This window comes from Lepidothrix coronata, unplaced genomic scaffold, assembly GCF_001604755.1.
Source record: "Lepidothrix coronata isolate B3197 unplaced genomic scaffold, Lepidothrix_coronata-1.0 Scaffold267, whole genome shotgun sequence".
Taxonomy (NCBI): Eukaryota; Metazoa; Chordata; class Aves; order Passeriformes; family Pipridae; genus Lepidothrix; species Lepidothrix coronata.
In genome coordinates, this window is record NW_016690447.1 from 1,197,031 (window position 1) to 1,223,049 (window position 26,019).

At 53.8% G+C, this 26,019-nt stretch overlaps 1 protein-coding gene across 1 annotated transcript in view; it reads left to right on the plus strand.

Annotated features, from left to right (window-relative positions):
* MYOCD (myocardin) overlaps positions 1-25,902 on the plus strand; it is a 35,319-nt gene extending 9,417 nt beyond the window's left edge. The window contains exons 2-12 of the mRNA XM_017835981.1: positions 1,118-1,183; positions 5,382-5,437; positions 9,820-9,895; positions 12,088-12,249; positions 16,172-16,330; positions 17,019-17,167; positions 17,658-17,914; positions 18,258-18,411; positions 19,506-20,456; positions 24,186-24,243; positions 24,892-25,902. Of these exons, the coding sequence (XP_017691470.1) occupies positions 1,118-1,183; positions 5,382-5,437; positions 9,820-9,895; positions 12,088-12,249; positions 16,172-16,330; positions 17,019-17,167; positions 17,658-17,914; positions 18,258-18,411; positions 19,506-20,456; positions 24,186-24,243; positions 24,892-25,454 (2,651 nt within the window). The 3' untranslated portion in view covers positions 25,455-25,902. The remainder of the gene's footprint in view (positions 1-1,117; positions 1,184-5,381; positions 5,438-9,819; positions 9,896-12,087; positions 12,250-16,171; positions 16,331-17,018; positions 17,168-17,657; positions 17,915-18,257; positions 18,412-19,505; positions 20,457-24,185; positions 24,244-24,891) is intronic.
* Positions 25,903-26,019: the final 117 nt, after the last annotated feature.

The window sequence follows — 26,019 nt, forward strand, 5'->3', positions numbered from 1 at the left end:
CCATGTCCCAGGGAAGCTGTGTTGGTGACATGAGCTGTTGGCAGAGCTCAGCAGGTTGCTCCCAAGGACAAAAAGGCTATTCTTGCCTTTCTTCTCCTTCCAACGCTGGGTCATTCCGGGCAGCTGAGGGGAGGCAGTCTGGGGCTGTGCTGGTGGGCAGGGGATGTGTGTGCAGTTGTTTTGTGACTGCTGGAAGGCGTATGTCCTCATGGCAAGCTGTACTGAGCTTCCAGCAGGAAAGAATGGAAGTAAGTTTTATGTTCTACCTTGTGATACAGGTGTCTTCTTGAAGACAAATTTGCAAAACCAAAGGTGTAGGAGTCAAAGTCCAGGCATGGCTCCCTGAGAGATGGGATGAACTAACCTGTGCAGCCCTGGGCCGTGCAGAGGTTTGCAGCCTTGCATGAGGCAGGCAGCAGGTGTGTGGTGGGCTGTGATTACATAATGCAGATATTGAGAGGTGCTTCTTTGTTGGATGCCTAATTGATGCTCTGTAGCTCAGGCCATGGCACTCACTGGGTCATTCCCATCTGTCAGCACATTGCTCCTAAACAGGAGTTATATGGGAGATTTGAGGTCCTTGGAGCAGTGGCTTCACAGAGATGGCACTATTTGCTCCTCACCACATTATGTGCATCCCCTTGGTACAGTAAGCATATCTGCATCCCCCTTGCAGGGTTGGAAATGTGCTGCCAGGCCCTCAGAAGGGTGGTGGAGTTGGAAAGCTCTACTCAACCCACAGTGATGGGACGAGGGAGAACCTCCCAGCTGCAGAGTGCAGAGCTCAGCAACTATTTGAGCTGAAGCCAGGGTCACCTGAGACCACTATTCCAGGTGCCAGGCAGGGCTCAGCCTGTCCCAGGCACCAGGTAGTGCCCGTGCCAGAGCAGCCCAGCCCTGCCCACTGGTGCAGAAGGGAGGACTTGGGTGGGTGCGGGCTCTCAGCTCCTCCCTGGCAGACCCCTTGGCTTGGAGCACTCTGTTCACAAGGCTGGTCCAGCAGCAGCAGGGATCAGGGCCAGACCTCAGTGCCACACACAGACACCCCCCCCCCCACGCTCTGTATTGGCATCTCAGCACAGTCCTGCACCTTTCCCTGACACTCTCTCTCTCACAGTTTTACAGCTACGGCTCCAGCAGAGAAGGACCCGTGAGCAGCTGGCAGACCAAGGCATCATGCCACGTGAGTATCTTCTGCCTTTTCCACCCACTCCTGGCTCAGAGGGGCTCTGCTCATCCTGGGCACTGCTGGGACACTGTGTGGCACCAGCTGCCTGCTCAGACCCACAGAGCTCAGAGCAAAGTACTCCCAGGGGAACTTTGCTCCCTGCCCTGCAAAAATATGATGGTCCCTGGTGCTGTACAGAGGTGCTCAGCATTTATCACACAGACTGTAATGCCCCTGCTCAAACTGAAGTCAGGAGAGATGTTTACCTTCCACCATCCAAAAGTTCAGCTGCAGAGTTCCCTGTCCCAGAGGTCACTGTAGCAGGACAAGCAGAAGACTCACAAAGCTCTTCACGTAGGCAAGGGCAGGGAATCTCCCGTCCCTCTGTAAAAGCCAGGAACCTCTGTAGCAGGACAAGGAAGAGGTAGAGAGGGCCCATTCCAGAGGCTGTGGAGGGAGGCAGCCACAGGCAACTGCCTTGGCCCCAGAGCGGAAAGGCAATCCCTGGAGGATTGAGATATATCCAGATCCGTGTCTGTGCCCAGCCAGGACCCCACAGGGCAGGGCTATCAGGGTACACCTGAGGCCAGTGAAACCCCACCTGGGCTGGTTGTGGCACAGTGACAAATGTGTTCCCTCTCTGACTTCACTCACCCCTGCTCACCTGGCACTCGAGCCTGAGGGACAAGCTCCAGGACAGCATTATCCTGCAGTCAGGCAGCATCAGAAAGTCAGTTGCTGGGGCCCAAAAAGTCAGTGAATGAAAACAATCCCTTCTGCACCTGCAGGTGCATCATGAAACCTGTAGCACCACTGGAGAAAGGATGTTGGGAGCTCAGCCCTGCTCGGTGGAATACTCTATCCTGACCTAGCTCAGGCTCCACGTGCATATCTGTGGTTACCTGGGACCCAGGTAGAGGATCCTTTCTGTCTCATCAAGGACCCCTTGGGTTCACTGCTAAGATCACAATTTTCCAAACGCTGTGTCACTTCTGTCTCTTCTGGTTGACCTTGAAGACTGTGATGCAGCTCTTGCCTCAACAGCAGAACAACACCTCACTAAGAGCATGGCTCTGGCACTGCTTGCTGCACCCTGCCCACCTGAACGATTGTGCCAAGGTAGCCAGCAACAGTCACCTGCTCAGGATATTATTGTCAGCATCAAGCACTAAGAAAACTTGACCAGGATGACAAAATCATGACTGCCAAAATGATAAATGGCTTTAAGACTGATAAATGCATGTTCTTTCCATTTTTCACATGTTTATTTGTTTAAACATTCAGATTTTATGCTACCTGCCACAAAAGGGCAAGCACTTTAATCCCAAGACTCCAGGAGCTGAAGCTTTAAACAAAATACTGTGACATTTGTTAGAGGACTGCGAGAACCAGGAATACAGTCCATGGCCAAAAATATGTCTAACATCTCCGAAATTGCAAAGTCCACTCTGTAAAGGGGCGGACACATGGACAAGGTGCAGGACAGCTCATTGGACACTCACAGAGCAGCAGTGCCTACTGAGAGGTTTGCACACCTGGCACTGCTCTGCAGGGCTGAGCTGGCACACGTGGCACCCAACAGCTCGAACTTTACACATTGCAGACCACTTATTAAGCCAAATTTATCTGATGGCAACTGAAATGTATTTTCCTGTTACTTACAGTTTCTTTGCACTCCCAGCTTCTAGGCTGAGATTTTACAGTCTGGTTTCTGTCCAAGAAGACCATTTTGGGAAATTTGAGCATAGTTCACTCACTGAAAGTAATAGAAGAAAAGGCACTTTTGCCATTATAAAAACAAACATGCAGAATTTTACTGCTGCATTTGACCTCAGGAGGAAGTGTCAGATGTTAGCATTTAATACATGGGAGCCCCAGCTTCCCCATGGCTTAGGCACGTGCAGTCATTCCTCATGAAAAACAAGTCTTTGTTAACCTTATCTTCCCACACCCTGTTGGCTCTGAGGACCATCAGGTGAGATTGGCTCCAGGAGGTGCACTAGGACAGGATCTCAGTTCACAGCTATTGCAGGAGGTCAAGAAATGAGCCCATATGGCTGTAACACACAGGGGTTGAAAATCTTCTGGAAAGAGAAAAGAGAATCTCTTCTGGAAAAAGTAAAGATGGGCATGGCTGGTCTCCATGGTGAGAGGCAGGTTTGGGCCCACTTGGAGCATGCACATGGCACAGCAGATTCTGCACAAGATGCTCCTGATGCGTACCAGTGCAGACGAGAGCAGAGCCCGTCCCATTCCTCAGCCTCACTGAGTAGGAAGTTTCCAGTTCTCGCACCAGCACATGCAGATTTATTGCCCCAGTGAAACTGCTGCAGAGCCAGCAAAAGCATTTTGAATCAAGAGCATGCAGGGTCACTTGCAGAAAGGCAGCTATAGGGTTGCGCATGGATAAACCCTCTCCCTAGACCTGCCCAGACACCTGCCCTGGGCCAGATCCTGCTCACCTGCCTAGAAGGAGGAGGAGGCAGATTGCAGGACCAAGGATTCCTCAAGACAAGGTTCCCCTGACTGTGATGGAATGCAAAAATAGGTGCTCTTGAAGACCCTCCTGCTGTACACAGCCACCACCTCATCCTCTCACTGAAACCTCAGAGCCACAGTCCCAGGGCTATAGAACCCTCATGCAGCAGCTCTGCCTCCAGACCCTCAGCCATTTCGTGCGGAGATGTCATCCCCTGAACAACCAGTACCATGTCTTTATTTGTTTTGCACACTAATACAAGCTGCAGCATCCAGATAATTCCTCCAAAAATCTTGATAAATTACTGAGCTCTGCAACATTTTCCTCTGGAATAGCACGGTGCTTGGTCAGTGCCTGTAGCATGGTGCCAGCATCAGTACTGCACAGTGAGCAGGGCTGGGAAAGTCATCTCTCTTGCTAACTTCATTTCTCCTGTGCACTATTTGATCTTGCTTCTGATCAAACCAGCTTTCACCAGTGCTTGTGGCTGCTCACCAGAGCATGACACAGCAACACTTTTCTGTCCGTCTGCTTTCCAAATGTCAGGAGTAGGAATGTACCTTCTGTGTTTTCCTGTGATTCACTGGAGGTTCCAGGGGTTGCCTGGGTGTTGCCTACCAAAAGCCAGTTCAGAGGCCTCCAAACCTTTCCTGTCTCTCCTCAGTTTTCTCCTCCTCCTCCCCTAGACTGATGGAGGATCACATGTCCTGTGTGAAAATAGTTTCTGTCTTTATTGCATCCCATTCAGAAGATGGAAAGAGAATTTCTGTTGCCAAACAAAGAGTTGCAGCGGACTGTTTTTGTGGGTCAGGACACCTTCCCCTTCCTTGTCCCAGTGGGAACAGTGAGTTTTGCCTGCTTACACAGCCAGAAAAGAATTTTTGTAGGATGTGAGAAGTATTAACCCCCTCACCATGCAAATTCTGCCTCTATTTCTACTAAACCCCAGTAAACAAGGAAATGTGCAAGATTCTCCATGACTCCAGCACAGACTGGTGGGACTGGTGTTCACTGGTCCAAGAGCCAGGGATGATTGGCCTTTTTTTGGGAGCCCCTCTGAGTTAATCCCCCTTGGTGTCAGGAGATGGTCTGCTGCCTGGTACCGTGGCTCGGCCAGGGAGGTCCCATGTCACACAGCTGCCTCTGGGCAGGGAACAGGACAAATGTCCAGTGAGAAGGGGAGGGACAGTCAGTGATGGAAGAAGGACAAAGGACCACAGTTCCAGGGCCTTCCCCTGCAGAACCATGGCTGGAGGCTGCGCCCACGGACCCCAAGAGCTGAGGCAGTCTTAGTTTTCCTGTTGACCTCAAGCCTAAGTCACCTGCAGGTTTTACTTTCAGGCGAGGTCCCTCACAGGTGTTTCCTTTTCCCAGATCTGTCTTCTGGAGCTGTGGTGCCTTCCATGCCCTGCAGGGAACATTCCAGAGAAAAGTCATATTTGCTCTCTGACGTGTCCCACAGAGCACTGTGTTTCAATGCCTGCACCCCCTCCCTGCCCACGTGCCTTCTGCTCTCCCCCTGCTCTCCATCTCCCCTGCTCTCCTGCCATGGACTGGTTGAGAGCATGGGATTTCCCAGAGCTTTCCTAAGTTATTTTTAGGCAGTGCAATAAAGACAACAGCTAGTTTATGTTGCTATTTTTATAGCACTCATTAAAATGCTGTTGCTGAATATCCTGGTAGCTGCTTGCTTCTGCTCCTGTGCTGACTGCTCCTCTTTCTTTCCTGTTGCAGCACTGAAAAGCCCATCTGCATTCCATGAGCAGCGAAAAAGTCTGGAGCGAGCCAAGGTAACTCCTGCAGCCATCCTGTGAGAGAACACGTGGGCTTGCTTTGCATGAGTCACAGGGTTTGAAAGCACCTTCCACCACCATCCCCTCCTCTGGCATCCTCCATGCGGGCCCTGTGGCCAAGGATGAGGGGCAGACCATCTCCCCTGCTTCCAGACATGGGGTGTGCTCACAAATGTTCTGGAGCGCCTTTCTCTGAGCAAGGAAGGGTTAAGAGGGCAGAGGGGGCATCTGTGCCCTGAGCTGTGGGTTTTACAGCAGCCTCAGGGTTTTGCAAGGGGCCGTGGGCAGGGCACAGTTCAGCATGGCATTGGCAGACCTTCCAGTGAGTGTCCAACCAGTGGAACTGCTGCTGTCCCTCCACAGCCTGTGCTGGCTGTTCTGCGCTCCTGTGTCAGCCAGGTTAGAGCAGGGCCAGCAGCAAACAGGCCTGAAGGATCCTAACTAGTTCTGTGCAGAGGGAATGCAGCTGCCTCCTGGAGCAAATCCACAGGGAGCTGACACTTGTCCCCAGGCAGGAGCCTGGCTCTGAGCTCCGCAGGGCAGCTTGGCCACTGGAACACAACATCCAAGGGGGAAGATGGCCAGGCTCCCGTCCACCCCATTATCTGGCTTCCCTAAATACTGCTGAAGGCAGAGATAAGTAGCCATTTCCATAATGCATTGAAACTCTGTTGATCACCTTTTGGGAAATCACCCTGGTTTCCAAGTGCCATGACCAAGCTGGAGGGATGACCACAGAAATCACAGTCATGCAGGTTTTGCTTGAGCACAAGAGTTTGTTCCATTAATCCACAAAACGTGCTGGCAGTCACATGGGAAAGGGCCTTCGCAAGGAAGAATGATGGTGAAATACAGAGTAGTGCTCTTCTGAACTTAAACACACTCCAAATCACTTGCCCCAAGTCTCCCATGGTAATAAATGGCAAGCATAAGAAACACAATATGACTCTGAAAAATTAGTATGCTTACAAAATTTCAAGCAATCCAAAGTATCCTTGAAGTGTCATATATTTTATAGTTTAAGTATACATTTGTGTCTCTTTGTCTTTCTCTTCCAAAGCTTTCACTGGCTAGTTGCCTGGGGAATGGGAAAGGATGGTCCAGTCTATCCCAAACCTCAGGCGTTTTTAGAGCGTCCTAAGGAAGACACTGAGCACAGCCCATAACAAACATTGTTCTCTTGCAAGGTTGCCCTGCTTAGACCTGAGACAGGGAAGACCATGACTGCTTCCAGATAATTACTCAAAGGCATTTGTGGTTTAGCTGATATTCCTCCCAGCTGATGTTGTGTGAACAGAAAGCAGATAACAAGAACTGTTCCTATGTTCTGCAAGCTCTTCTGCTTCAGCTGATGCTAAAAAGCCCACATTTGAAGCCTTTCTCCACCATTTGTGCCCCAGTGACACAAGGACAGCTTATAAACAGATAAGGTCCAAAGGAATTGAAGTCATAGCAGAAACATGAGCAAAGCCACAGCTGTAGGCCAGCAACTGGAGCTGAGCTGAAGTCAGGACCTGATCCGAGGATTAGCTGGAAATGCATTAGGTGATTTTAATTGCACCTGGGTGCAGACACCAGCTCGCTCCAACCTGGCACAGGCACCAGGTAAATCTGCCCATGGTCCAAGCAAGGGATTGTATTGGTGGAAGTAAGCTGGGAAAAAATACAGGGGGAAGGGTAAGGCGTTAGAAAGACTTCAGTAAATAAAATGTCTATTATTTGTTTAAACATGTCACTGGCTATGTTAGAGGCTGTCATCAGGCCAGCACAACATACTTTGAAGTTGGTGTCCTAGAATAGATTGCTGGGTTGGAGGACTGAGAGCAGGCTGCCTTTGCTGAGGCAGGCTGGCTTTCCTGAGCCCTGGCTCAGTAGTGCTTGAGCACTCACCCAGCACTCCAGCAAGGGTGGCAGAGAGGGACTGCAGGGGCTCTTGTGCCTCTGCCCCAGAGCAGAACAGCCCCACCTCAGTCAGTCCTGACTGATGTGTGAGCACCCACAGACATCCCACTCCCCAGCAGCTGCTCTGGTGTTCTCTGACCTGTGCTGTGAGATGTGTCCTCTCATTCCCAGCTCAAGCTGTTCAGCTGAAGTTTGAGCACGCTGCTGGTTCTCCTAAATGCATGCACATGTAGAACTGTGTCTCTTTTTTCTTGTAGCACTTAAAAAAGCTATTTTGCATCCTGTGTCCTTACAGCAATCTCACCTCTGGCCTGACCAGCCTCCCCTCCCTTCAGCCCCTCCTCACTGATCTCATCTCTGACTCAATGATGTCTGTAGCTGTTGTCCAGTCCTTGTCCATGAACCCTTTCAGATCTAGGGCACAGAACGGGGCCTTGCTGCTGCTGTGTCTGCACTGGGCAGGTGACATCCTGTGCTGTGTCTTCCCTCCTGGTTTGGGGTTGTGGGTCAGCTGCTGATCACTAGATTCTCCAGAGCCTTTTATAGTTTTTCTATGCATTGAGTAACTAATTTCTGCCAGGGTAGTGACCACCTCAGAAGTATCTCTGGTGCATTGTCTTCATCCCCCACAGTGCTTAATCAACTGGCTTAGCTGTGGCTAACTGTCACCTGAACACAGTCCTTCCCAAGTGTCCCTGAAATTGTATCACATATATTTCAGATCATGTATTGCTCTAAATCATGGTGCACTGTAATCTGTTAGCTTTGAATGATTCAGAGTTAAGAAATACGTCTTCTGTCATTCAAGGCACTAATTAATATATTGACTAGCAGGAAAAATTGCTGCTAACAGGATTTGATATATTCTTCTGTTTAGACTGTGAGCCATTCCCAATTCCTCTGGTGATCCACGGCTATGCTCCTTTTTTATGTTAGTCTTATCCAGACCAAATTTCTCTGGCTTGCGTATGAAAAAGCCATGTAAGATAATGTCAAAACATGTTTAAAGTCAAGCTACATTACATTAATTTTTTATTCCTGTAACAGAAAACTGTCATCTCTCCATAGAAGGAATTTAGGTTGATGTGATGTGGTTTGTTCTTCATAAATCCATCCTGGCTGTTGTTCACCTCCTTGCTATCTTCAAAATCCACTTATATAGATTGTTTGATTACTTGGTCCAATATCTTGCTGTCTGCTTTATAATTTCCTGGTTTCTTCTCTCCACTCTTCTAAAGCAAGACATTATGCTCTCCTTTGCCCAGTTTCCTGGAGAACCACAGATAATTGCTATTACTCTAGCCCTGTGTATCCCAAACTGCTTGGGGACATTTAACTCCTCTGAGTACTCTGACCAGTTCTCCAACCTAATAGCTGGAGCTTCTTCTCTGTTGCTGAAGGCTCTTGGCTTAGCCACCTGATTGATAAATGGCCATTTATCTGTTTAGTGAGATTTGTTTTAAAAGGCATTAAATCCTGTGGTCATCTCAGCAGCATGCACAATTATTTCTCCTGTTTATGGAACATAGACAGCACTTTCCATTGCCTGATCCTGGCTGCAGAAGCGCTTGTAAGATCTTTTTCTCATGAACCTGTACATTTTATACTGTGGGTTTCCAATTGTGCTCCAGCTCCTTGTACTATTCTTTAATATTTATTCTTAAGATTTTAACCTCTTTGAACTATTAACATATTTTGGACTATTTCTTCTTGCAGCTCAGCTTAGCAAAGAGCTAATCTTGTCTAAGTTGTGCTCTAGCTTTTCTTCACCAGGGGATAAGCTTATATTTGTATTTTTGAGGTCAGGTGCCCTCAAGGCTGACTTCCTTGGCCCTAATGGATGGTTACTGTACCTCTGTGTGCCTCTGTGTTCCTAAAGCCATGAGGGAGGTGGCACAAGGTCCCAGGACCATGTTCATTACAAGCTCAGCTGCAGTGATCTGCAAAGTGGATTTTCCCAGCCTCATATCACAGCTGGGGTGAGGAACCACAGAGCATAGGAACTGCAGGAAGGTTAAACCTCATGGCTGACCTGGGGGGGAAGTCTGAGTATCTTCATTACTTGCTCTTGATATTCCACCCCAGAGTGCCAGGCTTCCCACAGAAGGCACTGCTAACAGGACACCCCAGAGCTGCCTTGGTGCAGCTCTCAAAGGTGCTGGATCTGCACCGTTCCCAGGGAATAGGTCCCACCCTTCCCTTCACAATACTTCAGGCATCTAAAGCTCAATGGTGATTGTAAAGGACACAGGAGTGGGTACAGTGATCAGTCAGCAGCTCCATACACAGTGTTCCCTTTCTGAAGAACTCCTGCCCGAGAACAAGCTGGTGTCTGAGTGACGAAAAATGCCATTTAGGACCTCACTCAACCCAGCTTGTAATAAATCCAAAAGAGCCATGGGATGACACAGGGGCAGGTGCTCTCAGTACCTTATTGATGCTCCAGCCAGGTAATCCTCTGCATTTGTGTTCTGCAGACTGAAGATTATCTCAAGCACAAGATCAGAAGCAGGCCTGAGCGCTCAGACCTGGTCAACATGCACATTCTGCAAGGTAAGACTGCCCCAGCTTCCCACACACTCCTCATGTCTCCTGCCCTGGGACTTGTGTCCTTCCTGCCCCACCTGTGTTCCTTCAGGGCTCTCATCATGATTAACTTTGTCCCAGCTGCTCATAAGAGACAGACTTAAATAGGACACAGTTTGTATGGAATTCTCTCCAGACCTGGTCTTCAGGAAGCAGGACACACTTTTTTTTATTCCCTGGCAAATGCAGTCCCAAGGCCATCTAGTCTTTCTCCCAACTCTGCCAGGGGCCAGCATGAGATGCTCTAGAGAACAGTGGGTATAGAACAGCTGTGAGAGAGAACTCTGTTAGCCACAGGAGCTGACGTTTGATCATGAAAAGCAAACCCAGAGCGTTTGTTCTCCAGGGCACTGAAACTCCTATAGCAGGTTGTTGTAACACCCTCCCAAAGCGAATCTTTTGTGCTGCCATAATTCCAGATATTCTGTGGGACAACTCATGCAGTCAGTGACCCAAGCACAGCTGTATGAAAAGCCCTGCTATCAGTCTGTGAGCCACAGCAGCTCTCCCCTCTCCCATCATGGTGTTCCCTCTCAGCCAGAAACCTGGCAAGGCTGCATCCCATCACAGACAGCAGAACTCCACGGTGTCCCTCCTTATCTCCAGAGATAACAAGATACTTAGAGACAGAGAGGATGTGCAGCCTCCCTCCCTCCCTCCTAGAGCCCTGTCAGTTGGCTGGAAGAAGCAGATCACTCTCTGGCAGCTGTAAATGCTGCCCTCTGCTCTCAGCATGGGTGCAATCTTTCTTCCTCTGGCAGGCAGGAAGATGGAGCCAGGGTCCCATGCTGGATCAGTGTCACTGCCTTGCTTTCCCCTTGGGTTTCCATCCCTAAAATGGGCTGGCACCATTGCTTAAGAGGTGAAAGTGTCTTTCCCTTGGTTTAAATAACAGAAGTAATATGGCTAGGAGTTGTGGCCAAGAGCTGTCAACCAGATGTGGAGGCAGCTTCAGCCCTGGGCATGGACAGGGCCAGGCAGGGCACAGGGGAGCAGAGCCTGGCTGTGTACTCAGCAAGCTGCACATGCTGCCCCACACCCCCTGACCTGGAGGCTCTGCTCACACCTCTGTCCATCGTGCTCTGCGTTCCATGGAGGTGCCTTGGCGTATCATGAACCTACATGTACATTTTGTTCACAACAGGACCTAGAGGGGATTGCAATTGGCCAGATGAGACACTTCGCATCCTCGAAGTGCCTTACAGACACATCTTCTGTTACTGTTCACCTCGAGGAGCTCATTTGTGTTCACTGGTCTATATAATCTGAGGCCAGAAGTGGCCCTAGACCAGCTCTCCTGGCCTCTTGCAGAGAATTTTCCATGGCATGAAGCCCTTTAGCTTGTGTTGCTGACAGTATCTCCTCCAGAGTAGTGCCCAGTCTTTGAAGATAGCACAACCTAGAATCAGCCATTCCTACTTTAGACCCCCAAGGGTATAGAAATGGTCTACTTTAGAAACCCACTCCCTCCCTACTCATGCCTGTGCCACCATAGGAACCAGATCAGCTTTGTTCAGGAAATTTTCTGTTGAAGTTGCTGCTCTTCTGTCACCACTCTGTAACTGGGGTCTTCTCAGCTGGCTTTGGTAGGGCTGTACCTTCCAGATCTACCTGCTGTGCTCCTCTCCAGCTCGTTCTTCCCTGAAGGCCTGGAGCACTGTAGTCATGTCACCTCCAAAAGTCCACAGCCCAGCATGCACTATTTTTAATTCCAATGTAAGCCATTTACTCCAGTTGTCCGGCACTGCTAATGGTTCTTTTCTCCAGCTGTTCCCCAGAAGTAGGGATCCATCTGCACTAGCCCACAAGGGCCAAGGTGCTCCTGGCAGGCAGGAGCTGGAGACCACTTTGGCCCTCATTAGTCTCAGCTTGTTAATCACGGGTCACTCCTGGTCCTTGCAGAGGATGCTCCAGCTGTAGGCTGGGTTTGCAAATCTAGGCTGGTAGCCAGAGGCTCTTGTTTCGGAAGGGAGAAGCTGGGCCTAAGGCTCAGAGGAGGACCCATGTCACAGATCCCACCAGCCCCATCCAGTCCAGCAGAGCAGCTCCTGCTGTGCCCTGAGCCACACTCAGGTTTTGCCCACAGCCCCCAGGGCTGTGATGAAGGGAAGCACTCGCTGAGGTTTCCCCTGGTCCTGATGCCTTCTTTGGCCTTTTAGACTCGGCTGCAGAGGGGTCCATTCAGTCGACTCAAATGAAGCTGAAAAGAGCCCGACTGGCAGATGACCTCAATGAAAAGATCGCTCTCAGGCCGGGTCCTTTGGAGCTGGTGGAGAAGAATATTATTTCCGTTGACTCTGCAGTGAAAGAGGCCATAAAAGGTAGTGAAAGGAAAGATGTGTGTTTCGTGTGCGCATGGAGCAGGGCAGGGGCTGGCGAGGGCACGAGGAGGTACCACAATGACTGCAGGAAGTGACTGACCTGGACTTAGGAGCTGCATTTATTGCTTAAATTTCATTATTTTTACAGTAAGCAGCCCAGTCCAGCACAGCCTGCTCTGTCTTATCCTGCCTGTGAGCAGAGAGCTCTCACGTTAGAGCAGTGACACTGAAATGTGCACAATTGTTCAGCCACGTCCCCACAAAAGAGCCTTCCTTCTTACACCTCTTCTCTCCACAAGGCTTTGAGCGTGGAAATGCTACTGTTGGAGACAGAATGTTCCTTTCTCCGCCGTGGTTGGGTGCAGAGGTGTGGTTGTGAGGCCAGTCTGGATTCTCCCACTTGTGCCCTGCCAAGCTCTTACATCCTAGTTCATGGGGGTGAAGTTCAGTGAGGCCGTGGTTCTTTTTTTTACCACTGATACTAGTGGTATGAAGGGCCTAACAGAGCAGGATGCTGCATCTTGGGGGTGTGAAAGCATCCCTGGGGAGTTTGGCTGCTGGGGATTGTGGAAGCATCCCTGGGATACTAGGCTTCTGGGGAATATGAGAAGCAGCCTACACCCCAAAGCAGGGGACGCTCCTATCAACCAGTACCCAGCACTCGCCTTATGCCCAAGCCTGGTTTTCCTCCATCACCTCCCCCCCAGGAGAGAGGCAGAATCCTCCACAATTACTTCCCCACAGGGAAGCTGGTGTGGGAGGAGAAACAGAGCAAAAAGTTGACTCAAATTTCACAGGGCCCAGTGCCAGGACAGGGAGGTCTGAAAGGAGAGAAAAGGAGCAGGAAAACCAGCAGGGTCCTGCAGTGACAGGACACCAGCCTGTATTTTTGAAGCCTGGGGCCATCTCTACATGTCCAAATTGGTGCTCAGGTCTTCAGTGAGGCACTGAGAGGTGCTCTGCCCCTGGAAACTACTTGTTCTGTTGCTCCCGGTTCCTCAATTCATGGGATCATTTTCATTGGCATAATCCCATGTGAAGTGTCTGTTCTGGAGCTGAGAGCTGAGAGCAAGCTGGGGACAGTGGCAGGACTCTGGAACAGGAGGGGTCTTTGAGTGACAGGAGTGATGCCAAAAACAGGAGTTGAAACAGGAAACACTTTGACTTTCATTTCATCTCAGAACCATCATAAATGACATTAAATATTCCAGGCCCAGATATTACTCTGTCCTGCCCCACAACTGTTCCTGCTCTTGGTTTTGGGGCTGTGAAGTGCAGGCTCTGTCCCTACAGCGGCTCCTCCAGCCTGGCCCTGGAGCTGCTCTCCTTCCAGCATGTCACAACTCTCCTCTTTGAAGCTGAAATGTTCCAGGACTCTGCCTGAAGAGGAATTTTTAAGGAGAGTTGAAGTAAAATCTCCCCAGCCACTTATCGAAGGAGAGAACAGTGGAAAAAAAAAAGTTTCAAAAAATCCCCCCCTCTATAAACATTTGAAGCAGTTTGAGCATGACTTTATCCCCTGGAGCTGAGGTTTGGAGGCTGGGCAAGTGAACTTGAAGCTTGAACAGAGCTTCTACCCAGCTGCCTTGTCAGGAGCTCATGGTAAACAGAGATTTACGGGACCAAACTGTTAAACCCAAAAAGTTTGGCTTAAAAATGATCTGTTCAGTTTTAAATTTCTCCCTTCAATCACATTGCTGGGGGAAAATGTGTCCTGCAAGCCACTTACATCCAATTTACGGTGAAATGTGCAGCACATTAGGGTCAAACAAGAAGGTACTTGGTACCATTGGGTGCCATGTGAAGAAGGTGATGCAGCTGCACCAGGAGCACCATCCCAGCCCTCAGGTTTCTGCAGAAGAAGCCCCAGGCTGAAGGATCCTCAAGCTGGTTTTCAGAGTCAGGGGCGCTTGTGGTGCTCACAGTTTGGGGCGAAGGGCTGAACACAGAGCAGAGATGAGCACTGGCACTTCTGAATGTTAAGCCTTTTGTTTTTGCAATACCAGAAAGATGACAGGGTTTAAAATCATTTTACTTTAACCTTGGAATCTCAACTGTTTACACAGTGGAAAGTTCAGCTGACGTGCTCCTCTAATCGCCTCCGGCAGGGTGAGCAGAAAGTGCCAGACCCCAACTGAAAGCCCAATCGTCCCAGTGACAGGAGGCCGCCAGTGCCCTGCATAGCTGAGCAGTGATACAAGAACCCTTTTTTACCAGGTCCTTGTCATCACTTTGTCCAACGTGCTGGAGAGGACAATACCCAGTGCATTAGAAACAGCCCAGAGCAAACACCATCCTGCCTGAGATTACAGCAGGGACATGGGATGGAGAAACAATACACTCCAGGGCGGGCTGGGTGAGAGCAGGACAGATAAGGGAAGCATTCCCCATCGGCACAGGCCTGTGGTATCAAGCAGCAGGATGCAGCGCATTCTTGTCATGCTCTGGGCTGTTGCTGTGTCCTGAAGGTCCCTTGGGGTCCCAGCTTTGGCACCACTTCTCAACACACACTTATTAAATGCCAGCCCAGCAGGAGCCTTGCAGATCCACAAGTTCACTACTCCTTGCTTGGAGTAATTTTTCCCAAGAGGGATACCCGTGCTGTCTGCAGGGATGAGAAGCAGCTCCCACCCAGCCTGGGTGGACTGTGCAGTGCTGCAGTTCCTCAGGGAATACCCAGTTTGAGTGCTGCCTCTGATGGAGAGGGCACAGGCCCTATTTTCAGGGACATATGAAGAGAGCAGGTTGGACATGGCTGATCTCATACCCCTAGCTCATATGGTGGCTGGGCAGCAGCTCAGGCAGGGAGCCAAGGCTCCATTCGCGCCTACCCTGGCACCAGCAGCCACAGGGAGCTGAGATAACCCTTATCTCTCAGATAGGGGCAGGGGTCAGAGCAGGAGGCCCGTATCGGTGAGAAGGTGCACATTGCTAGACCAGCACCAGGGACAGGTGGAAGCTTGTCCCCAGGCCCTTCCTATTTCCCCATTTGTCACCTCGCTATCAGCGTGCCAAGCTGCCTGACAAATGCCAGACATGAGCACGAGGAGATTACAAGCATGGCCACGCTGCTCCTTCCTCTACCCCCACCTGCAGCCCTCCAGAGGCTCACATGAGACTTCTTTTTTCCCAGCACTTTATTTATCAGCAAAACCTAGGGGTCAAGAGCCTTGCCCATCTGACAAGCAGATAGCGTGCAGCAGCTGTGCAGCGGGAGCAGCAGTGCCCAGAGCTGTCAGAAAGGCAAAGGCAGTGGTTTGAACCATGTCCTGTGGGTGAAGCCTGTGGACAGAGGCAGGATCTGGGAGCCTCTGTGCATCTGCAGCCAGGTCCACCCATGTTGGCTCGTGTGCCGTGAGGGTATGGGTCATGCTCCGGGTTGATTTCAGTTTCAGTTCTTCTGATGAGGATGGGGTCCCACGTGTGTGTGGGTGTGCAGCCAGGGTGCTCGGGGGACCCTAACACCCATCTCCCGCCTTAGCCCAGCAGTGGGGCAGGATGGCAGAGCCCCTCCTGCACCAGTCCCACCTGTCTGTACCAACCCTCCTGTGCTGGTGGGCCTGACTCCTCCGAGCCTTCCTCTCTCTTTCTCCCACGGAACAGGGTCTATGGTCCCAGCTCCTTTGACCCCTTCTCTCTTCCAAGGGACACAGTTCGTGGTTCCAGCTCCTCAGACCTCTCCTCTCTCAAGGAAAATGGACCATGGGCCCAGCTCCTCAGACCCCTGCCCTTCCCACCCCCAAGTGACGGGTCCATGGCTCGGGTCAGGCGCTGTGTCCCCCCGCTCTCCCCCAGCCGCGGCCGAGCCCCCCGGGCACCACGGCCGGGGCTGGGGGCACCGCGAGGCTCACCCAGGCCCCTCACCCCTCCCCAGTGCCCCCAGTCCCCGCGGCCTCTGACCGCCGCCCCTCCGCCCCCCCAGGCACCCAGGGCAGCTTCCCCTGCCCGGCCGACGCCTTCGCCTTCGAGGAGGAGGAGGACAGCAGCACGGACGGGCTGTCCCCGGAGCGGCCCCGCAGCCGCGGCTCCCCGGGGCCCGCAGAGCCGCCCGCTGCCTCCAGGGACCCAGAGCCGCCCCCCGGCGCTGCCGGGACACCGCAGGTAGGGGGGCGGTCCCGGACCGGGGGCACAACGGGGGGCACGAGAGGGACGGGCCGGGTCCCGTCCGGGCGCTCGCCCGGGGCCTCACGGGCTGCGCGGGGCCGGCGCGCCCTCCGCCGGCCGGAGCGGGCACTGCAGGCACCGGGGCCAAGGTGGGGCGAGGGACTGGCGGGAATGGGGGGACTGGGGTGGTATGGGGGGAATGTGAGGGGCCGGGGGGGAACTGAAGGAATGAGGAGGACTGGAAGGAATGGAGAGGACTGGGGGAATGGGGAACCAGGGTGGACAAGTGCAGACTGTGGGACTGGGATGGACTGTGGGGGCTGGGAAGAACCAGGGCAGACTGGGGGGCGGGGGACGGGACCAGAGGGACTGTGGCCATCCAGGTCAGCTGGGAGGACTGGCCTAGTCTGGAGGACACTGAGGGGCCAGCATTGGGCAGGCTCAGGTGAAATGGAGGGGGCTTGGAAACCAAGAAGAACTGGGGAGACAGAGGACTAGGAAAGGACTGGGATAGCCTGGGGATGTGGGGATAGTTGGCTGAGATAGACCTGAGGGGACTGGGACGGACTGAGGCATCTGTGGGGACTGGGGACAACATGGGGTGAAGAAACGGGGTAGCAGGTGCCCCTGTCGAGGCTGGGCAGCCCCTGGCACCAACCCTACAGCCCCTCTCACCTGTCCCTCGCAGGATCATCCCCCCAGTGCCGATGGCCACGCTCCGGACACAGCCTCGGGGCAGAGCAGCCAGTGTGACAGCCCCAAGCAGACGGGGGGGCAGGACAGCCCCACGCTCCCCGTGCCCTCTGCAGTGAAGGTAATCAATGCCTGTGCCTCTGGCTGCATCCCAGCCTGGAGTGTCCCCATGCTGCACTCCACCTGTGTGAGAGGTCTGGGGGTCTGGCCTAAAAGGCTTTGAACAATGCAGGCAGACAAACCTTATGCCAAAACTATAATTTGATTCACTGTGTAGTGGTACAAGGTACAGCAATACTCCTTTTGCCAGAGGCAATTGCTTGAGTCCTGCACTGGAAAGATCCCCTGGGCTGAGAGCAGGAGGAAATGTGAGGAGCACTGGAATACCTTCCAGGCAGGGAGGGTCATTCTCCATCTCATGTGCTCTCCAGCAGAAATGAGAAGGGACAGAGTCCTGAGGGAGTCCCCCACATCCAGGTTCAGCAGCTCTTGGAGCTGGAGTGTCAGAGTACCAGCAGGAGCTGCCCTTGCTTTGTCTCAGGCCTCTGAGGTCCCATGGAGGGTGGCAGGAGCTCTTTTCACAGCTCATTCCTTTTCTTTTTGACCAACAGTCCAAATCATCCACTGATAGCAAGAACCGTCACAAAAAGCCCAAGGACACGAAGCCCAAAGTGAAGAAGCTCAAGTACCACCAGTACATCCCTCCAGACCAGAAGGCAGAGAAATCCCCTCCACCCATGGATTCTGCGTATGCCAGACTGCTCCAACAACAGCAGCTCTTCCTGCAGCTCCAGATCCTCAGCCAGCAGCAGCAGCAGCAGCAGCAACAGCACTTCAGCTACTCCGGGATGCACCAAGGACAGCTAAAGTGAGTGGCACTGTGACAGCAGCAGGGTTTAGTCCTATCTCCAAACTTTCCCCTGCCTAGTACCCATTTGTGCCAATGCAAGGGGGTAGAGGCATGCCAGTGAAACATAAAAGCTTGGGAACAGCACAGACTGTCCATTCTGGCTTTGTGGACTGGCCGGGGCATCTGCAACCTGCTGGTGGGAGACCAGCAACCTCCTACAGCCCAGCCTGCTTTTCCTTTGGGTGGCCATCCATAGGCCTCATACAGGAGACAGCTCCTAAAGGAGCAGAGGGATGGGATGCAGGTCACAGAGACCCTGAGGGGACCAACAAGTTACCCCAAATCTCCTTTGTTATTTCAGGCAATCGAATGAACAAATGGTCAAAAGTTCAAATTCTTCATCAACTTCTGTCAACAACACCCCTCTTTCTCCAGTGAAAACCACCTTTTCAGGCCAGACTTGTGTCTCATCTATCAAGCCAGGCCCTCTGCCATCCAACCTGGATGATCTCAAAGTGAGTGCAAACTTTGTCACAGCAGGAGCAGAATCTCACAGCCTGAGCGTGCAGTGGAGTGCCACAGGCTGGGAGAGAGCAAGTTACAGGTCAGCACACCCCACCCACTGTACTCTCAGCAGCCCAGGAGTACAGCACACCACACTGGGGCAGGGCTTGGGCACCGTGGTGGTACCTCAACATGAGGGCTTTCTGCTCTGCAGGTCATGAAGGGCTGCACTGCTCCAGTGTGTGTATCAGCAAAGCTTAGGTCTGCCTTGGGGAGGCTGCAGGCGAGGCCAAGGGCAAGGACTAAAGGATGATCTGTGCTGCTGCTCCTGCAGCTCCTGTCTCCATACCTTCTGTGGTTTTATGGTGAACATCAGGGTACTCTTAACAGACCAGCTGGAAGGTCAGCGTGGCCTCCCCTTAGTGACTCAGTGGTCCCTGCAGCCAGGCCAGCTCAGCTCTCTGCAGAGCAGGTATCTCCTGCTACATGCACTGCTTTGAACATCTCTCATGTAGCAAGACAGGGCACAAGGGAGAAACACATCAGCAGTTTTTTTATACTTTGCTAATGGACCCTCAGCCATGGGGAAGGTCAAATCCTTCTAGGAGCAGAGACCTGGGGGCAACATTCATTGTTAGAGGTAGAAATAACATGAGTTTGCCCACAGCAATGCCACAGCTCAGGTGACTGTATCCTGTGCAGATGCCTGAACATGGAGCATGTGGCTCCAAGCTGTATGATCAGATTCTCTGAGCTGTCAGCTGGCTTCTGGTCTGTGTGAAAGTCCCCTGATCATGGAGAAATCTGCTAGGAAGGGAATCTTGAGTTGCCTCCATGGCCCAAGGGCCACTGCTGGTTCCCGGAGAGTAGTCACAGTTCCCGGAGGAAGAAGGAAGGTTTTCCTGTTAGGAAAGGTGGAGGTTCTGCAGGATGTGCGGTGGTCAGGCCTGCACAGGGTGACTGGTGAGACAGTGAAGCACCTGGGAGGGCAGAGCTTTAACACTGGGAGCTGCAAGCCTGTGATCTGAGCCTTCTTGTTAGAAGTGTTGGGTTTCTAAAGGGCTCATCTGCCACTGAGACTGATCAGGAGTGACTTTCCTTCTAGGTGTCAGAGCTGAGGCAGCAGCTCCGAATACGAGGTCTGCCTGTGTCAGGTACCAAGACAGCACTGATGGAGCGTCTGCGGCCCTTCCAGGAGTGCGGCAGCAACGCGGTGCCAAACTTCAGTGAGATCACCACCGTCACCTTCCCAGTCACTCCAACAAGCACGCTGTCGAGTTACCAGTCGCAGTCCTCCACCAGCATGTTATCAAATGGCTTCTACCACTTTGGCAGCACCAGCTCCACCCCACCCATCTCACCCGCCTCCTCTGATCTCTCTGTGAGCGGCTCTTTGCCAGACACTTTCAATGATGGGCCCATGTCTTCCCCGCAGTTCGGTCTCCAGCCATCTCCAGTTCATGGCAGTGCTGAAGAAAGCCTCATGAGCAGCATGAACGGAGGGAGCATCCAGCTGGAACTGGAAGGAATTGACACAGAGAAAGACAAGATGCTGGTGGAGAAGCAGAAGGTCATAAATGAACTGACGTGGAAGCTACAGCAAGAGCAGAGGCAGGTGGAAGAGCTGCGGATGCAGCTCCAGAAGCGAAAGAGAAGCAATGGCCTTGAGGAGAAGCAGCAGACTGCTCAGCATTTCTTTGGTGTCCCCATCAAGCAAGAAAACGCTGTGTCCAGCTGTCCATTTGCATCCAAACAAAAGACCTCGAAAGGCCAGGCAGGCAGCTCGGACAAGCTCAGTAACCGTGTGGTGCCGCAGGTGCCCCACATTGTAAACAGCCACTGCTTGGAGCCTGCAGGGCAAAGCACCATCACCTCCTCGACATTCCTGAGCCCACAGTGCTCCCCCCAGCACTCTCCCCTCGGGGCTGCCAAGAGCCCCCAGCACATCAGCCTCCCGCCGTCCCCCAACAGCCACTACCTGCTCCCGGTGTCCCCCGTGCCCGCGGACGGGCACAGCGGGTCCCCGACCGGCAGCTCCTGCCTCCGCACAGCACCGGTGAGTGTGAGAGTGAACCCAGCCCCCCTTGGGCACACACAGCCCACTGCAGGCCTGGCCTGTCAGCCCGGGACTGCTGGAACTGGGGCTGGGCACCCAGGGGCCGTCGCAGCACATGGCACTGCCTGGAAAGGAAGAGAGTTTCCCAGATGGATGGGTTGGAAGCTGATGGCACTGCAGGGTTCTTTGCAGGGTATGTCTTGGGGAGCCTTGCCTCAGCACCCAGTTGCCCTGGGGGGGCCACAGCACAGCTCCCATGCCCCATGGAGCCCTAGCACAGCTCCTGCTGCCCTAGGGAAGCCCTGGCACAGCTCCACTCTTCCCCAGGGGACCCCAGCACAGCTCTCTCTGCCGATAGGTGAGTGTTGGCAGAGCTCCCTGTGTCCTGGGAGACTCCTGGCAGATCATCCTCTGCCCCGTGGAGCCCTGGCACAGCTCCTTCTGCCCTGGGGAGGCCTGGCATAGTACCTTCTGCCCTGGGGAGCCCTGGTACGGCTCTCTCTGCCCCTGGTTGAGCACTGACCCAGCTCCCTCTGCCCCTGGAGGGGTCCTGGCAAAGCTCCCTCGTCCCTGGGGAAGCATTGGCAGAGCTGCTTCTGCCCTAAAGGAGCCCAAACCCAGCTGCCTCTCCCCTCAGGAGGTGTCCTGGCACAGCTGCTTGTGCCCCATGGAGCCCTGGCACAGCTCTGTACACAGCAGGGAAGCACCAGCATGGATCCCTCAGCTCCTGGGAGAGCCCTGGCACAGTTCCTACACCCCTGGGAACCTCTGCAGGGTTGCAGGGCTTTCCAGCATCTTGCCAAGCCATTGTGGCTCCCAGCAGTGCGTGAGGGATTTTCACCACTGGCTTGGAGGAGAGCAATTATCCCGGGAAACCTTTTGTCAGAAAGCTAAAGCAGGGCCTGCAGTTGGGGTATGCAGATAGAGCTCGTGCCTCCCCACCAGGCCACCAGCCCAGCAGGGTCTGCAGCAACCACCACTCCTCACTCAGCCCTCTGGACAGGTACGAATGCCTGGGGAGGGGCACACGCTGCCAACACAAAAAGCACCAGAAAGTTCTTCTGATCACAGCCCAATTCACCTCAGCTCCCTCCTGGGGATCCCCAGGGAGGAGCTCTACCTTTCCCATGGCCTGTCCCACTTCAGGGTGCCAGGTGAGCACACAGGCCTCAGGGAGGGGCACGGCAGGGCCAGGCTGAGCACACACAGCCGCGGAGGAACAGCCCAGCCCAGAGCAGGGCCATCCCAGCCGTGTGCCCCAGGGTGCAGGCACTGTGGGCAGCCCTGCACAGCGGCACAGCGTGGGCACGGCACTGTGTCCAACCCCTCCAGCAGTACCATGGGCAGTTGGCACCAGCACAGCCAGTGAGGTGGGAATGGGCAACAATTTAGGGCAAGGAGGGGCAGAGACAGGGCTGCCAGTGGGATGGGCATGGAGGGCAGTGGGGTTGGAGTGAGGCAGGTGGTGGGGCTGCTTCAGGGGTGAAGAGGGTGATGTGAACACAGGTTTGGGTGAGCTGGGCCATGAGGAGGATGAGCTGGGCAGGGGGCAAAGAGCAGGGAATGCAGGGGGTGACCCCAGCAGCGGGGCTGTAGAGGTGAACTGAGCACTGGGACAGAGCTGTGGGAGCAGTAGGCAGTGGGACACAGTACTGTGAGATGATATTCCAGAGAGGCAGTGGGGCTGCTCTGGAAAGCTGGGCAGTGGTCAGTGAGTGTGAGGAGGGAGCAGTGATACTGTGGGGTCATCTCCAGCTTCTCCCTCCCAGCTTGAGAGGAAGTGGCATATGGAGGGGATGGTCCCATGGTGTCCTGCAGCTCATCTCAGCTGTGACACCACCATCCTGAGCATTCCTCTGCTGCCTGCAAGACACTCCCAAGGGTGAGGGTCCTTCTTCAGCAAGAACCACTCTGTGCCCAGCACTGGAGTCCTGTTCCTCAAGAGCCAGGGACGGTGTTCCTTCCAGCTGCTCTCCACAGAAGGATGGCCAGGATGTGCGTGGCCAGGCCAAGTGATCTCACTGCTGCCCTGGATCCACCGCTGGATCCAACCCACCTGCAGGGGTGATGCTGCTTCCCCTGGTGTTGGCTCTCATGGGACAAGGCAGTGGGGAAGGACACACAAGGGCCTAGAAGTGATGGGGACAGCAGCTGGCAGGCACTGGACCTTCAGAAGAGGTCTCTCCTGGAATGGGAGCCTGGCAAAAAGCTGACAATCATATGCAGGTGTTTGGCACAGGCCAAGGTTTCCCTCTGTCGCGTGGTCTTCCCTGGCCTGGGCTCTGTGAGATGCCTCCAGACAGGCAGTGATGGAGAGGGGCTGGGACACAGCTTGGGAGGTGCCACATCAGTGGCCAAGTGCAGCCAACCACCAACAGCCCCTCTCTGTCTTCCCCTTGCCCTGCACATCCCCGGGTGGGCCAAGCACCAGGATGCTCTGGGACACCATTCCCATGCTCCAGCAGTAACCAGAGGTCAGCCTGGCCCTGGGACTCAGAACCAGGCTGAGGGAGTTAGTTTACCTGCCTCTACCCTGCTGGAAGGCCAGGCATTTTGTTTGTTTGACCCACAAAATAGTTATTTTTCCTGGCCCCAGCCCGACCTTAACAGGGATGAGAGAGCTGGGCCTCCCTCTGTGCCTCCCTGTGCACTGACTCCCTTTCCCTGTATTTCCCCAGCAGATGGCTGCGCAGGCAGGTCAAAAGTTTTCTATTCCATCCCCAAGTTTTTGTAAGTCAAGCCCAGCCCTGTCAGAGGTAAAGCAGCCTCCACCCTATGAGGATGCAGTAAAGCAGGTAACCGCATGGTTTTTGTTTTCTACAGGGCTGGGGCTGCCCAGGGTGTCCTGCAGATAGTGGGACTCAGCTACAGGAGTTCCAACCTCTTCTGGGGTCTCTGGGTAGAACAGGCCTGTTTTCAGAGGCATGGGCTTTTTTAAGGGTTAGCTGCTGACTGGCTGCCATGAAGCAGTCAGAGACCACACTGGGCAAGACAGTGTCTGCTGTGCACACCCTGACACCCCTCAAACATCCAGGGTGCTGATGTATTCCTCTTTGGGGTGCTCAGTGCTGTGTGAAGAATAGACCCTTGAGCATTCCCCAGTCACCAGGAAGCTCACCTTCACTCCTTAGCCCATTAACAACAGGGGTTGTTAATGCTCTGTGCCATCTGCCCCCTGAGCCTTATCCCGGGGTGCTGTTCCCATGGGAGGACTGTCCATTGCCCATGAACCCCTTCCATGAGAATCTAGCAGCAGCCTCAGTGCCAGGAATGATGGTGGCTTTAGGAATGCAGAGAGATGCTGTCGCAGTGATGAGAATTGGCTCATGCTGGAGTGCAGGAAGTCCTGCCAGTTTCCAGGCAGGAGAGGAAGATGCCTGGGCAATGCAGGGAGTGCAGGCAGTGGCAGTGCGAGGTGCCAGGGCCAAAATGTCAGTGTGTCTTGGTGGCCCTGGGACAGGGCAGGCTGTGGTGTCCTCTGAGCAGAGGGTTGGTGGCAGAGCAGGGCGCCTTGGTCCCTGAATCCACCATGATGTCCCAGGTCCCTGCAGTGCCCACCTGAACACCACTGACAGCCTCATGTTGATGTGGCCTCTCTCCTGCATGGGAGGAAGCCATTTGTGGGGACCAGACCCAACTTTTTGGGGATCTAGAGCCTTCTACCTGGCTTGTGGCTGGAGGGACTCTCCTCCTAATGCCCTCTACTCTCCTCTTTGTCGTTTGCTGCAGCAGATGACACGAAGTCAGCAGATGGATGAGCTCCTGGACGTGCTGATTGAGAGTGGAGGTATGCACAGCTTCTCTGTTCCCCTCCAGGGCTTCCCCTCCCAGCCAGCATTGGTCCCTGAGCCTCAGTGCGTTCTGTGCATCCCAGCAGAGCTGCCTGAGTTGAACACAGCTTTCATCAGCCCTCCTGTGCCAGCAGCCACTGAGATTGAATCCAAAGGCATATTAGCCCTCCCAGAGCCTGTTCCTGTGTGTGCCATCCCGGTGGGGTGGTCTGGGCTTGGCTGTCACCTGTGCAGACTGTGCAGAGAGAAGGGGCAGCAGGGCAACAGCCAGTGCTCAGCGCTGCCAGCCCCCTCCCCACACTGAGCCCCCAGTGTCCCTCACCATTCCCAGTGCTGCCAGTGCCATCTCCCATGTACAGTACTGCTGGTGCCCTCCCCTGTGCCCTATCCCAGCCCTTTGGGGACAGCTGGCAGTGCTCGTGCCCTAGGGACTGTGTCCAAACCCAGGGGATCAAGGTCAGAAAGCAGGAATGTGCGAGGTTCCCCATGGCAGGGGGTGGGTGAGCAGTGCCAAGGGGATCGAGTGGGGAGCAGGTCTCCAGGGGGAAGCCCAAGAGTCCAGGTGGAGGACTGTGGTGGTGCCCCTGTGCCCAGCAGTGGTGGGCACTGCCAGGGCATCTCGAATCCCTCTCATCTGTTGACAGAAATGCCAGCCACTGCCAAGGAAGATCGGTCCTGCCTCCAGAAAGTACCTCAGATAACGGTGTCTCCAGGGAGCACTGGTGCCTCTCTCCCCAAGCCCCCAGCCCCCTTCGAGCAGGTCCCCCCCGTGCCGCTGCCCTTTGAGCACTGCCCGGGCAGCAGCGACGCCCACCTCGAGGTGCTGCTGAACAGCCCCCTGGGCAGGGTCAGCGACATGGCCCTGCTGAAGATGGGGACAGAGGAGCCCCACTTTGAGGGGATGATGGAGGGGTTCTCTGGCAAAGCCGCAGATGAACTGCTCAACTCCCAGGAGATTTTACAGACTCCCCTCTCGCCCATGGAAACCCAGCTCTCCCCTTCCCCTGCCGAAGGCTCCAGTTTACAAATGAGTTTCACTGAGTCTCCATGGGAAACAATGGAGTGGCTGGACCTCACCCCCCCCAGCTCTGCCACCGGCTTCGGGTCACTCACCCCCGCGGGTCCCAGCATCTTCAACATCGATTTCCTGGATGTTACCGACCTCAACCTGAACACCAGCATGGACCTGCACCTGCAGCAGTGGTGAAGGGAGGTGCTGGGGGTGGATGCTGTGAGCCTGCAGCAGGCAGTGCAGTGTTTCTGTTGTGCCGGAAAACATGCGGGGCTAACGTGCCTCATCCAGAGGAAACTGGAGTCATTTTCCCAGCATATAAACTTCTTTGAATTTCCCATCACTGCAAATTGACAGCACAACTCTGGCACTTTGGTTTTCCTCCATTGACACATCCCAACAGAGGACACCAGTGCCTGAAAAAACACTTCCTTTGATTGACAAGAACTTCAGTTTTCTTTCTTTAGTCTTTCCCCCCCAGTTTTAGTAGTCACTCTCATGAGAACTGGAGCAGCTTATGACAAGACTGCATGGTGAGATGACCTCACCTGGGTGGTAACAGGAAATCATGGAGCAAAGAGCCCAATGTTGCCCTCTCCTCTCCGAACCTCTCCGAACCTCTCCAAACCTGTCCTCTCCTCTCCTCTCCAAACCTGTCCTCTCCGAACCTCTCCGAACCTCTCCTCTCCGAACCTTTCCTCTCCGAACCTCTCCGAACCTCTTCCCTCCCCTCCCTTCCCCTCCCCTCCCCTCCCCTCCC